Source organism: Marmota flaviventris, chromosome 1 (assembly GCF_047511675.1).
Source record: "Marmota flaviventris isolate mMarFla1 chromosome 1, mMarFla1.hap1, whole genome shotgun sequence".
In the NCBI taxonomy this organism is placed as follows: domain Eukaryota; kingdom Metazoa; phylum Chordata; class Mammalia; order Rodentia; family Sciuridae; genus Marmota; species Marmota flaviventris.
The window spans coordinates 105461367-105476606 of NC_092498.1; the positions used below are offsets into that span (position 1 = coordinate 105461367).

Consider the following 15240-nt stretch of genomic DNA (forward strand, 5'->3'; position numbering starts at 1 on the left):
CTCTGGAGTTAATTGTTTAACAGTTAAACAGTCCATTGTTTGTGTTACATTTAGTGTTTCCTTCTTAAAAACCATACTCCTAATTTTATCACCTCACTATTTCCCCCTCTCCTTTTCTTTGAGTCCATTCTTGGTATCCCCCCTTTTTATCTGCTAAAATCTAGAGCTTACCCTGACATGGGAAAGTCCCTGCATTATCTGGCCCCAGCTGGTGCTCAAATCCCATAGCCTGCTAATTCAGGATGGTTTGGCCGCTCCTGGTTGGGTTGTGTCTGCTCCGACCTCTGTCCCTGGCACTTTCCTCTCCTCACCAGAAGCCACCTCCCTATGGATACCCATGTGACTCATTTCTTCAATTTATCTGCGCTTTGCTTAAATATTTATTCAATGGTGACCTTGCCTAATGCCCCTGTCTAAAAATCATCCCTTTTATTGTTTGTAACAACTGCTACTTTCCTCCTCATAGCATTTATCACTTCCTGACTCTATATGACAAATCTCTTTGTTTATTGGTTGATTTTATGTCCTCTGCCATATGTTAGAATGAGGGAGTCTTTAATGGTAGGCCCTCTTTCTGTATGGTTCATGTATATATCATAGGCCCATTAATATGGTTTGCACCTTTGGTTGGTTTCAGTGATAGATAATTAATGTGTGAATCTAGAGCTCACTTTGGCATGAGAAGACAGAGAACCCAGAAGTTACCCCAGGATTGGGGTTAAAATGTCCACATTTAAAGGATAGGTACAGGAGAAGTTGTTAGTGGGGAGACTGAGAAGCTGCCTAGCAGTGGTGGAAAGCCAAGTGTTGTTCTGAAAGCTAAGAGGGATTGAGGGAAGGAAGGAATGGGACGTGTGGCCAGTGTTATCAAACACAGCTGAGCAGGCAGGAAGGAAAACTGTTGAAAACTTCTTACTGGATTTAGGGACATGACCTAAATGGTGTCCTTGTCGTGTATTAGAAATGGAGCCCAGTTAGAATGTTTTGAAAAGTGAACATTGGGGAAATAGGGAGATGTTTATTTACCAGTTTTTGCATATTTTGTAAACAATTACTTATAATCAATTGCTGTCATTGATTGAGGAGAGAAAATGGTTGGTCCCAATTAAAGTGGAAGAAATTGCAGTCATAGATCAATGACCTCTTTCCTTCCTCTGACTTGTGCTGTCTACAGCAGATGTCAGAAGATTTGGGTTGGGCTGTGGCTACTTGAGGGACCTCAAATTAGTTGTGTCTCCTGCACGGATCTCCTTCATGCATTTGTATACCTTCAAAGCTGAAACACTAATCACAGCAGCCCTACCTAAATCCTAGGCCTGTTGAGACCTTGCTCTTGGAGGTGCATGATTTGTAAGATGACTTTAAGAAGCTCAGATGGGTGCAGTACTCATGAATAATTTCTCTTGCCATCAAATGCTGACTGAATATGCCCTTACAGATTCTTGAACAACGTCGGTTTCTTTTTCCCTCTGATAATGATGTTGACTTGGATGGTATCGGTGGCCAGCATGGTCCGAAAACTGGTTTATGAGCGGGAGATCCAGATAGAAGAGGTAAATGGCCTTAACCTTGCTTGTGAGACTTTGGAAATGAATCCTGGGCAGTGACTTGCTCAGGCCTTTCTGTTTTGCCTCTCTCTTCTCAGCTGGGCCTCCTAGGTATGGTCCCACTGCATCCCTATTGTAGGAACATAAGGTTATGTTGAAGTCTGAAGTGCTGCTAGATTTTAACAGATATTTCTTATTGAGATAGAAGAAAACCAAAGAAGAACCATATGACACTGAAAGATCAAATCCAGCATTGCTCACTTAGCGACTTTCATAAAAATTAGAAAAAGACTTAACAGCAGACTTTCCATCTTAATCTATCATTAGAACTCTGTGCGAAAGCCTTGAATTTTTGTCCTGATATTGCTGCAACTTGAAACCATCAGACTTAAAGAATGAAAGCTGATAAAAGTATCTGGTGAAGACGTGACTGTCTGTTGATTCCTGTAGAGCAGTGAGAACAGTGACGAGGGGTGCACGTCATTGACTTATTGAGTATTTATTAATTTGCAGAAATAATGTGTTGAAGTTAAATGTACTGTTCCTCAAATTTGACAAATGATGCAGAGCACTTGCATCCCTGTTTAGCATTTTCCCATTTACTATCTATCTACTCATGAGTGTTTCTCCCCCACCACTGAGTATCCACTTGCTGGGCTCCCTGCTGCCACCAGCCAGCTGGCCAGCCAGAGTGTGTCTGAGAGGCACATGTACTCTTTCCACACTCATCAGCACCATGCCCAAAGATAACACAATATGATAGGCGAGAAAACAGTAGTTTCATGGAAGAATTGCTTTATCTGTGTTACTTCAACCAGGGGTATTTTGAAAAACGTATTTTCTAAAACAGGCAGTGATCCTCCAAATTAAGATGCGTAAGCACCAGTGTTTCTTTCCTTTCTCTTTGTCCTTATTAAAGAGAGAGAGAGAGAGAGAGAGAGAGAGAGAGAGAGAGAGAGAGAGAGAGAGAGAGAACAAACTAACACAAATGAAATGCAAAATGAACAAAAGTGAAAACAAAGATAATAAACCCTCAGTAAACAAGAAAACATAATGGGACTGTAGTTCACAAAACTTGAGGTCTAAGCCACCTGCCCCTACCCATTGAAGCTCTGTTCTCACTGGTGAGATTGTTTTAATGTCTGAATTTCAGTTCTCCCCTGAAGCAGTAAAAGACCTACTTTGTAAGGTGCTCATGAAAATCACATGCTGAGCTCTGGATCAAAGTGCCCTTTCTAGGGCTGAATTTACAAGTCATGCCAGTTTACCTTCCATTGGTATTCCTTCTCTGTCCCACAAGCTGCCCTGTTCTTTCTGTGGTACCTCCTGCTATGACAACTCTGGGTTTTCCCTCTGTTGACAGTACCTGCGGATGATGGGAGTGCATCCAACAACTCACTTCCTGGCTTGGTTCCTGGAGAATGCAGCCATGCTGACCTTGAGCAGTGCTGCTCTGGCCATCATTCTGAAAACAAGTGGCATCTTCACCTACAGCAATGCAATCATCATCTTCCTCTTCCTCCTGGATTTTGGGGTGTCAGTTGTTATGCTGAGTTACTTCTTGAGTGCATTTTTCAGCCAAGCTAATACAGCAGCCCTGTGTACCAGCCTGACATACATGATTAGCTTTCTGCCCTACATAGTTCTGTTGGTTCTACACAACCAACTAAGTTTTGTTATTCAGACATTTCTGGTAAGTGAGTTGTTCTGTAAAGGTGCAAAATAAAATAAAACAGGGATCTACACAACAACACAAAACCACCACCCTTAACTTGCCAGTTTACCATGTTCTGACCTAAACAGGATTTCTGATATTTACTTTTTTTATTCTATCCACAGATGCAAAACTTACAGTAGTAGTTCATTGAAATTGTGGTGGTTTTGCTGGATGGCAGCCCATTAAGAATTGTCATTTTTCATGTAATGGGGGCTCTTGGAAGACTCTGAGAAATCAGTGGCATCCTTAAGGATGCATATCACTTTAGTTTCTTTTTGTTTCATGCGTGGAAAGAAATAGATTTCTAAAGCTATTTTAGAAGTGAAAAATAAGCATTTTTCTTGATGCATCATGAATTACATCACATAAGTGGAAAGATCTCTCTGTTAGCAATGTCAGAATCGCTCATCCATTAAAATGTACCTTATGAAAAAGAATAAGAATGCTTTCAGGTCTGCAATATAAGATACATAGAAGCTAGAAACTTATTCTTTTATGACTATTGTCCGGCAAGCCCAGTGCCTGATGTAGCAGGAACCCAATTAATGTGGGAGAGTTGAAAAATTCACTATTAAATCAGTATTTCATTAAATCAGTGTCATACCTATACCCATTTGCATTATGCCTGAGTCTTTATGTTCTCCAATAGGTCAGGTGATTTTCTTATATTGCAGTCTATTTGGATGTGTATATGGAGTAACTTTGAGGAGGTACCAAGGAGATATGGTTGGAATCTAAGGGGTATTTAAAGTCTTTTGAAAGTCCTTGGCAGCCCCAGTGAATGTATCAATCACTTTTATGCTCATTTATGGCCCGAGAGTAAAATATATCTGTGAAAGCCCAATTATTTTTCTCCAACTCCAATAAACCACAGAATGCTGTGGTTTTTTTAGTCATGTACACACAGCATTGATATGCATACACAGTAAAAAATGGTTCCATTCAATTAATGTTTGGTCCATTGATATGTGTTTATTGATTTGAATAGCTTAATTCACCATCTGCGATAACAAATAATTTGGTGTTGATATGAATTAGGTGTTTTTGGAATAATTAACACAAGTGAGACCATTTAGTGTACCTCCCTCAGAATTGGGTAGAAAGAGCCATTGATGAGCTGAGCTAAATTTCTAATGCTGTCAATTTTATTTTTACTTCAGTCTTTGTATTTAAGGGTTCTATATATTCAGTACTTGATTACCTTTTTACATATTCAAATGTTTTCTAGCAATTGAAAAAAATCTAACTCTGGTACATTGTATTTGTAAATGTAAGATGCTTTTTCAATAGGCTTTCTATTTTTTTATTTTCTGACATAGGTCCTCCCCACTGAAGATAAAATAACATTTTCCTTCAGTACACTCTCTTTCTAGTGTAGAATAATGTCCATATTCCATCAATCTGTTTGCAGTGTGCTCCAGGGCATTCACTTAATAATAAAAAAAAAAAACCCAGTAAATTGCTCCATTCCATTTTCTACTGTTTCTTGTTACACATTTCTGCATTGGATTTATGACACTTCAAGCATTGCAGAAAAGAGAAGTAATTCCTTTTAACATTAAAAACTAGCTTGTTAGCACACTGTTCAGAGAGGGTTGACAGTCTGCTAAGACTTTCAGGCTCAGATATTTAAATTACTGCCTGAGGCAATGGTTTGGCATCCTTGGAATCAGAAAGTGTCATGGTGTCTTCTTTGAATTTGGTATTGTGGATTTTCTGTGGTCCCAATCAAACACTAATGTACTGTTTTTCTCCTTACTCCATCAATCTGTGGGCAGTGCCTCCTCTCAACAACTGCCTTTGGACAAGGAGTATTTTTCATTACATTCCTGGAAGGACAAGAGGCAGGTAAGAGGACAGACACATTTTTAGAAAATGACTCTCAATGACTCAGGTTTTTGGAAACTTATAGGTATTCTGCAAGTGATATAGTAGAAAGGCTTCATTACCAAGTGAAACATTTAGAAGGAGACTCTGACGTTTGGTTTCATTGATGAAAATACCTCCCACCATCAATTTGCCTCTTACACATGATAACGACTAACAAATTTGTCAGCTCCCATCTTTACTATTTGCTGGGTCGCAACATAACCAGTATAGAACAGAGCACAGCTATTTCCTTCAGTTTTAAAACATATTTTATTCCCATTAATACAGCTTAAAATTATTTTTTTTTAAATTGTTGACAGAATTTTTTACTTGAATTGACATTTTGACAACTGAACTTCTAAACAGGAATAGATAAATTTCTTAGATGTTTTTATGATTTTTGTAAAGATAGGTAAAATATATGCTATAAAACTCTAGCTCTTGTTACATCAGCCACTTAATTTGTAGTTCTTAGGTTTCCCTGACATTTTCAATAAAACATGTTGTTATTGAATAGACGAGTAATTCTGAATGTTTCCTCCTGTATTCCTCAAACTGATCTTTAAACTAAAGCAAATTAAGAAATTCAGAAGAAAAATGGTCTCTATTAGACTATTTGAATAGTTTGGTTCCAATTCCAACAAGTGCATAAAGACTAAAACATGTATTATTGAGTTATAGTTTAATATTATAGGAAACATTTGAAAGAGGAATGTCTTTTTAAACATATATTTTAATCTGTAAATAAATTGCAGAAGCATTGTAAGAAAACAACTTCTTTCCCACCCTATATTATTTCCCATGTAAATAGGATTCAAAAGATATTTTTGTATCTATTTACATGTTTTCCAAGAGCAGAGAGAATTAAAAATTTAGAATTTGTGTTCTCAGGAGTCTTCTTTTTACTTACCAAAAAAGAAATGCTTATTTTCCAATAATGTGAATGGCTTTTAGTTGAGTAAATAATACTGAAGGTAAGTAAGGTGACCTTTACAATTTTTTTTTAAATGGTAGAAATTGAAATGATACCAAGGTTTCCTCTACCTGACACACTGAAATAGCTGTATACGCAGAAAGCCAACATTTCCTTTGAAGAATTCAGCCAATGGTATTAACTTTCCTTTTGTTTTGCCTTTATTCAGCTCTACTTGAGCCTCCAGAATTTATTAACTCGTCTCACCAAAATCTACAGTCAAAGAGGGAGTGCAATTCTAACTCTGACCTTTTCTACCAGGGATCCAGTGGAATAATATGTACCAGGCTCCAGAACCAGGGGGCATGACATTTGGCTGGGTTTGCTGGATGATTCTGTTTGATTCAAGCCTTTACTTTTTATGTGGATGGTACTTCAACAACTTGATTCCTGGTAAGAAATCTTGCACTTTATAATAAAGTCAACTTAAAAAATAGTTTAAACCTACCCACATGAATTTTGGCATATTTATTCTTATAGAAAATATCTGAAAGGGAACTCATAGGACATATTTTAAAAGGAGCAGTGACTTTTTAAGGTGCTTGCATCCCAGGTGAAAAGTCAAAGGTCAGGTGAGGGGTTAAACAAAACAAATACAGGGTGAAAGTCCACCAAGCCCACTTAGCAGATCCCAATGGATAGGCTCTGTCAATCATATTCAGAAAGGCTCCTAATTTTCCAGTGGAGTATCTGAGGGAGATGGGCATGAGGGGAGATGGGGAAAGACAGTCTGAAGCCCATGATGATGATGGCTCCTAGACAATAACATCTGGCTACGGATCAGGGTACCTTGGACCAGGAGCCTAACCAAGGGAAGTGGAGGTACCATGTCCTCAACCAGCAGTAGGTCGGTGGGAAAATATGAAAGGTAGCCAGGCTGAACAGGAGGGCTTAGAATTGGATTGTCTGAGGGTCAGGAGCCATCTCCACACTCAGAGCTATCAGTAGGGTTTCTCCAAGTGTGGACACTTCCTTTTTAGTGTGTAGAACACTCCCTGGGGGTTGGAAGATGAGCACACCCATCACAGGGAGAATCACCAAGGGTGGATTGTCTCTGCTTGGTTAGGAGGGAAAGAAGTGTGCCTTTACTTTTATGATTCATGCCCCCAAAAGCATAAATCATACTTAATTTTTTAAAAGTTAGAAACAATGTTTTGATGGTATTGAATTTTCTTGCTGAATTTACATATGACTTTGACTACATATTTCCAAAAGAACTGGAATCTATCCTTTAAAATTAAGAGTGATAAATGGAATTTCCAATTACATGCAAATGAAAATGGAGAGTTAGAAGGGGGAAAAAAAAGCCTAGTTAATTCTGTCTGTGAAAACACATTCCATACTTGGAGAGATCATGCATTCTTTAAGGACAGATACATGTAAAAACAATGTGGGTCATTGAAAAACTTATTTTACAGAAAAGGAGGAAAATATGACATTAAGTAGTAGAGAGAGGGCATCATTTTGGTAAAACTTAGATTGTATCATCTTGATACTTGGAATAAAATTTAAGAAAAGATGGACTGTAGGAAATAAGAGATTATGAAAAAAGAATTGCAAAGGCTAAGGTTTCTAGGAAACTATATGAGAAACAGTTGGATATTGAAAAGAAAGAAATGTTATGAGATAGGCATGTGATGTCAATATAAAAGGTAAAGAAGCAGTAATGAGCATAAAAAATCAAAACTGGTTGTCACCAGCTGGCCGGGGTGGCAAGATGTGCTAGGTTCAGAGGAGCTGGCTGCATCAATAAACTGAGAAAAAGGTGAAGAAACCACACAAAACACGAATGTGAGTTTCTAAGGTCGAGGGAAGGACTGCTCGGTGACCCCAAGGGTCAGCTCCACCCAAGGGTCAGCTCCATGCTGGGCATCACTGGAAAAAGCAAGAGAGAGAGAGCACACCTGGAACCCCCCTATTTATTGGGGAAAAGACATTCGATAGAATATTTCATCCAAATAAGGCAAAGGGTAGAGTTTTGAAGGGTGGAGTCTTGCTTGGTGATGTCCTGTGGTCAGCAGATTGGTTGACATCTTGGCAAGTCACACCCATCTCAGGTGCTGTGTGGCATCACAGGCAGAGTGAGAGGAAAGGCACAGTTGCCTCGCATAGCCCCATCAGCACGCAATGCCAGACCAGTCCCCTCATATGCTCAAATGCGCATAGCTCACACACACAGCCAATGGATGGTTTGCGGCACCTGGTCTGGATAGATGAAGATGGAGTCCTGGAGGACGAGGAGGAAGTCCCTAAGAATAAGGGTAAAGTGGTGGATGGACTATGAGAAGCCATGCAGATGGCTATCACTCCTGAGATGGGTAGGCATCTTTGGAACAAAGGGCATAGGAAATGGTCATTTGTCAATGGACAAGGAAACCTAGATTTTCAGGGGAAGTGATCATCACAGCAGAGAAAATTAATACGAAGGAAACTTATCTGAATAGATAGTAGCTGATGACTTGAAAGAGAAGCATCCTACAAGCACAAAGATTAGCAAAAACGAGCTACCTACAGCAATGATGAGATGAGGTGAAATGTGTTTGGGGGCCAATGGTGATCTGATTTCCTTTCTACCATCAGGACACGAGGCATGAGGATACTGGGGGCAATATTTTCATATATTATAGTAAAGCAAAGGAACTCAATTAGGATTTCCCTCCAAATCCCACATCAATCTTTTTCTATTAGATTGAAGTCCTATGCGAACAAACCATTTTCCCAGACTAGAAGGTAGATGAGTCAAGCCAGGCCAGGGCATAGCCAACTTCAGCAGTCCCTCTGGGCATTTGCAGTGAAAGAGCTCCTGGTAGAACAAGGTTCAGGAAAGAGAAAAAGGGAGGGAAGGGGAGGGAGGGAGGGAGGGAGGGAGGGAGAGAGAGAGAGAGAGAGAGAGAGAGAGAGAGAGAGAGAGAGAGAGAGAGATGGAGGGAGGGACAGAGGGAGGGAGGGAGGGAGGGATAGAGGGATAGAGATAGATCAGAGAAAGCAGTCCTGGCTGCCTTCCAATTCTGCATCCTTCTGCAGCATAACCGAGCTGAATTTGAACAAAGGGGAGCCGTAGCTGTAGCTGGTAGATGTAGTTAGGCTTTTGGATATGATGATGATGATGATGATGATGATAATTTGAGATGGATAGCATTCCTCCATGCCTGTGTCTTGGTGAGGATGATCTAGTCTCCTGGGAGACACTGATGTTGTAGGAGCAAGAATGGAAAAGGTGAGAGGAGAAGGGGCGAAAATGCACATAGAAGGACATTCATAAGGATCACAGAAGTCTCCTGCCTAACAGATGCTGGCCAAGAGGCTGCGGGCCATGAAGACTGGGGAAGGTCTGGGAATTCTCTGGGTTCTCAGTGCAGTAGGGAGGGTGCAGAGGGCATGAGAGGGCTAAGGGTGAAGAGCAGCAGACTCTATCTTCTAGCTCAGGGCAACCCCTGTAGCTCTCAGTGTCCCCTGTAGGTGTTTATGGTAAACAAGAAACTAAATGCTAAGTGAAAGCTCTAGCCACTGCCAGAAGAGACAAAACAGAAGTATCAAAAAATGAGGCAAACCCATTATTATTTCTAGTTTGTATAAATCAACTGAAAAATGGTACAATGATTGATCATAGATACACAAAAATTTTAAGCATTACTGTATATCAGCAATAAATACACAGTATAAATGGCAAGAAATTTCATTCTTAAAAGCAATAAAATGGTCTCTCATCATGAATCAATGTAAAAGAGAATATGTATCAAAAAATTAAAATGGCAAAGAATATATAGTTGAATGAATAAAAAGAGATGCTTTATCACTGAACAGGGTTATGTTATCACTCATAACATCATTATGAGTGTGTTGATTTTCTCCAATTAATGTACAAATTTCTATGGTTTTAAATAATGTAACATCTAATATGCAGCATTACGTTAATGTAATATAATGGAACTTACATAAGTCATTGAAATAAAAGTGCCAAAGAGAGGAATATGTTTTTAGTTGATAAAATGTTTCTGAAGGATAGCTGGAAATATAAATCTGTAATAATGACCCAAAATTATTAAAAATGATGAGGAAGAATGGAGATGGCTGATGATTTACATAAGGTTCTCACTATAAATTGACAAGGATTTAAACAATGCCATGTTCATGGAACACAGAGCAATGGAATAGATTAGAAAATTCAATAACTGATCCAAGGGTCTATAATTTACTGTGATAAAATTGGCATTTTTAATTAATGGGAAAGGATATGATATTCTTTAATTTTAAAAAATGTGATACTCTTATTCATAAATTCTTTGGAAATAAATATCATCGAAGAGGGCTGGGTATGTGGCTCAGTGATAGAGTACTTACCTAGCATAGGTAAGGCCCTGGTTTTAATCCCGTGCACTGTTATGCCCACCCCCTGCCAAATAACACTAAAATAATGAAAAAAAAAGAAACAGGAAAAAGTGATTTTCAGATGAGGGAAGGACTTTCTAAATATAAAAGACATAAATCATAAAAGTTCACAAGTTCCTTTGATAAGAATTTGTTAATATTTCAAAATATTCAAATAATTAAAATGATAGGACAATTTATAAGCTTATAAAACTTTAAATACTCTGTGAAAGAAAAGTTAAAATTCTCAAATCAAGTTTAAAAATAACATGTTGTTTGGCGTGGTGGCACATACCATCAATTCAAAAGGCTGAGGCAGGAGGATCACAAGTTCAAGGTCAGCCTCAGCAACTTAGTGAGGCCCTAATTAACTTAATGAGACCCTGTCTCAAAATAAAAATAAGGGCTGGGTATGTAGGTCAGTAGTTAATCACCCCTGGGTTCAATCCTCAGTAGACAGAAAGAGAGAGATAGAGATAGAGATAGAGATAGAGATAGAGATAGAGATAGAGATGATAGAGATAGAGATGATAGAGATAGAGATTGAGATAGAGATTGATTGAGATTGAGATAGAGATAGAGATAGAGATAGAGATGGAGGAGGAGGAGGGGAAAGGATAGGGGAGGAGGGGAGGAGGATGAGAAGGAGGAAGAGGAGGAGGGAGAGAGAAAGAAAGAAAATAATGCGTGTCAATAGAAACTCTGGCAGATAACTTGAACAAATCCTTCATTAAAAAAAGAAGAGTTTATATCTAATAAACTTAAGACTTCATGTCACATAGGAGCATAAAATTACAAAGACACTGAGGATAGCATTTTTCTTCTCTGGCTAGAAAATATGACAAAAATGATTATGATCAGTGGAGAAATATGTAGAGGGAAAGGAAAAAAGTTGCTGGTGATCTTAATCTAACTACTATCATCAAGTATTTAATTTATAATATGTATAAAATCATTAAAGTGTTTATTCTCTTTGATACAAATATGTAAAAAATCCAAAAGATATTAATATTTTTATCGCAGATTCTTCATAAAATAAAAACCTGGCAAACCTATATTTCTGAGAATAGCAGATTGATTAGGTGATTTCTGTTACATATGTAAGTTTGTATTACTATGAAAGAGTATTCAGTTCTTGAATTCTCTTTTATAAGAACATATATTGATGTGGAATAGGTAGGTCATATGCTGCTGTGGTATAAAGCTGTCTTATGAGATAAAGCATATAACATAAGAACAATCAATTTTTTTTTTTTAAAGAAACAACACAATTTGGGCTGATGTGCCCTGAAGTTCATGTGGAATTGTGGATGTTCTGCTTTCAATGTCTTTGCATTGAGCATGCATTTCTTTTTTAATTTAAATAAATGGCACAAATTAACAATATATTATTTTTTCAAAATGCCAAATGATTTAATAAAAAGAGAAAAAAAACAAATTATGAGGAAGGGGCGCATACACATACATAGTGGAGCGATAGATACAGTTTGGATCAAACGAGTGTGATATTGGCTGAAAGAATTTAATTTAGCAGTTTTGCTGATGAATACCATTTTAGTCCTCCTCTTCCTTAAGAAGGGATTTCAGAGATTTAGGTGTGTTCTTTTTAGGAAGAACTGAATGTGGATGTGTCCTGAGCAGATAGAAGTAGCTTTCCTTTCTCTTCTCCCTTTTCCTCCTCTCTTTCTTGACGGCTTAACATAAGAACTATCATGTTAACGAGTTTTGCTTGTTTGTTCATGGTGCTGGGGTTTGAACCCAGGACCTCATGCATATTAGGCAAGCACTATACCACTGAGCCACATCCCCATCCCCTATCTTAACAAAATTTTAAGTGTACAGTAAATACAGTATTGTTAACTAGAGGCACAATATTGTAAAGCAAATCTCTAGGAGTAATTCATTTTGTATAACTGAAACTTTGTATCTTTTGGTTAATATCTTCTCATTTCCCTCTCCCATTAGCCTCTAGTAACCATTATTACACTCTGATTTTGAGTCTGTTTTAGACTGCTCAATCAATGGTATCACATAGTATTTGTCTTTCTGTATCTGATTTCACTTAACACAATGTCCTCCAGGACTATTCCTGTTGTCACAAATGGCAAGATCTCCTTTTTAAAGCATGAATAGCATATATAATAGAATAATAAATATCTGTGTGTATGTGTATATATATATGTATCCTCTGTGTGTGTGTATGTGTACACACGTGTGTGCATTGTAGTCAGCTTGCAGTTAATGGCTTCAGAGATCAAAGGCCATAGACAGTCAACTGCATTCTGTGCCTTAGGTGAGACAGAACATCATGGCAGGAGTGTGGTGGAGGAAAGTGTCTCAGAATGTGGTCACCAGGAAGCAGAGAATGAGACTGCACTCACAAAGGGCAAAATATGTACCTCAAAGACACCCTAATGACCTACCTTCATCATCATACTCTTTTGCCATGGTAGTCTGTCTCACCTCTGCCCCAGAGCAACGGAGCTGGGCATCCAAGAACTTATACCTCTGAAACCGTGAGCCAGAAAATAAAGTTTTCCTCCTCTAAAATTGTTCTCATCGGATTTTTTTTTTGGTAACAGAGGTGAAAAACCTGACTAAAACTGTGTGTGTATCACAGTTTCTTTATGCATTCATCTGTCATCACGGGACATTTTTGTTTTTACATCCTGCCTCTTATGAATAGTGTTGCAATGAACATAAGAGTGCTGATATCTCTACAACATACTGATTTAATTCCTTTGGATATATACTCAAAAATGGAGTTATAAGATCATATAATAGTTCTATTTTTAATTTTTTGAGGAATCCACAGCTGTTTTCATGGTGGCACCACTTTACGTTTCCAACATTAGTATTTAAAGTTTTTCTTTTATCTGCTTCCTAACACTTCCTCCTATTTTTTTTTTTTTGTATATATAGTAACCTTCTGAATAAGTATGAGGTGAAAGAACACTGTTGTTTTAATTTGATGATTAGCCATATTAAGCATCTTTTCATGAACCTATCTGCCTTTCTTAAGTCTTCTCTTAAGTAATGTTTGGGTCCTTTGCTCTTTTAAAAATTAGGTTGTTTTCTGACTTTTGAATTTTAGGAGTTTCTTATATATTTTGGACATTATCCTTGTATCAGATACGTGGTTTGCTAATATTTTTCTCCCATTCTGTGTGTTGCCTCTTCATTTTTTTTTTTCTTTATGGTGTAGAAGTTTTCAGTTTGTTTTAATCCCAAGTAGACAGTGTCTTTCAAAAGATAATGATATATGTTGTAGGTAAGATGGATTATAGGTGAGGGGACAGGTAATGAGATCCATTGGCAATGGCGCTCCATTCCTACTGTAGGGTTTGAAGTCACCTCCTCTGATGTCTGCAACATCCACTCAGTTCCTAATCTGGGAAGGAAGAAGAGTGTCAGGCTTCTGACATTCTCTGGTGTTCTTTCTCTCTCTCCTCCTGCCTTTGGTCTGTGCCCATTCTTAATCTCTCAGGTTGCTACTTTCTGGCTCTGTATCCTATTTCTGATGATGAGAAGTTCAAGTTTGCAGCTTGAACTTGTAGATGGATATGGATTCTCTTGTTTGGACCCTTGAATAGAATGAGATTTTCATTTCTTTTTCTCATTTTTTTTTTCTGCTTCTGGCAGCTCTGGACATCAGTGATTAATCTCCTGGACATATGATGTGCAAAAACTTACAAAAGCATTTCTCTGGGGAAAGAAACTATGAATGAGGAGGGGGATATAGAGGTGAGCACATCACGGGCTTTCTAGAGGACTTTGATAAATGAGATCTGAATGCATTGGAGAGGCTGGAATGAAGAAAGGAAATAGAGAAATGAGTCTATCAGAAAAGACTCCTTGTAAGAGCAAGAAATACTGAAAAGACTGAGCCTCCAAAAGAATTGAAAGCAAGGTCTAAATGAGATATTTGTACACCCATATTTATAGAAGCATTATTCGCAAGAACCAAAAGGTAGAAGCAGCCCAAATATCTATCAATGAATGATATATTCATACAATGCATCTTACTTATCTTTAGAAAGAAAGGAATTTCTGACACCTTCTGTAACACAGATGAACCTTGAGGAGATTGCACCCACTCCTACAGTCCCACTGTCTCATGGTTAGCATCTCCTGACCCCCTAAACAGGAGCTTTGAGTTGCCCAGTAACAAAAGGACACTTTTATATGAGGCTCTTAAAACAGGCAAACTCATAGAGACAGACAGAAGGATGGGAGTTTCCAGGAACTCTGGGGAGGAAGCAGTGAAGCATTGTAATTTAATGGGGACAGTTTTTTTTTTTTTTTTTTTGAGAAGGTGAAGCATTTCTGGAAATGAGTGGGGGTGATTGTGGTACCACCATGTTGGTGCACATACACACAACTGAACTACACACTTGAAAATGATTCAGGTTTTAAATTTTGCTATGGATTTTTTATTGCAATTTAGGAAAGATTGAGCCTTGAGATAAGGGTCTGCTGTGCAAAAGTGCCCACTCCCAAGGTCATCTTTGAGAGAAGAAAGGGCAATTGGGGCTGAGTTGAAGCAGGAAGGCAATTTGGCTCAGAGCAGCTGAGTGCTGGTGGGAAAGGCCCCACCCAGAGACCACTGAGTCACTCCTCATCCCAAGAGTCAAGGGAGTATCAGCTAAGCTGGCGACTTTGCAGAAGAGCTTTGTTATCTCCCCCAACCCCTAAAAAAATAAAAACAACCTAAATGAGCTCAAAGAAAAAAAGAAATGTTATCTAGAGGACTCACAAATTAAAGT

General features: G+C 38.3%; 1 protein-coding gene across 1 annotated transcript in view; it reads left to right on the plus strand.

Moving 5' to 3' along the window:
- The window catches only part of Abca13 (ATP binding cassette subfamily A member 13), a 437088-nt gene that overhangs the window by 177466 nt on the left and 244382 nt on the right, over positions 1–15240 (plus strand). Inside the window, exons 32-35 of the mRNA XM_071608614.1 lie at positions 1439–1553; positions 2911–3240; positions 5043–5112; positions 6368–6499. Coding sequence (XP_071464715.1) covers positions 1439–1553; positions 2911–3240; positions 5043–5112; positions 6368–6499 — 647 coding nt within the window. The remainder of the gene's footprint in view (positions 1–1438; positions 1554–2910; positions 3241–5042; positions 5113–6367; positions 6500–15240) is intronic.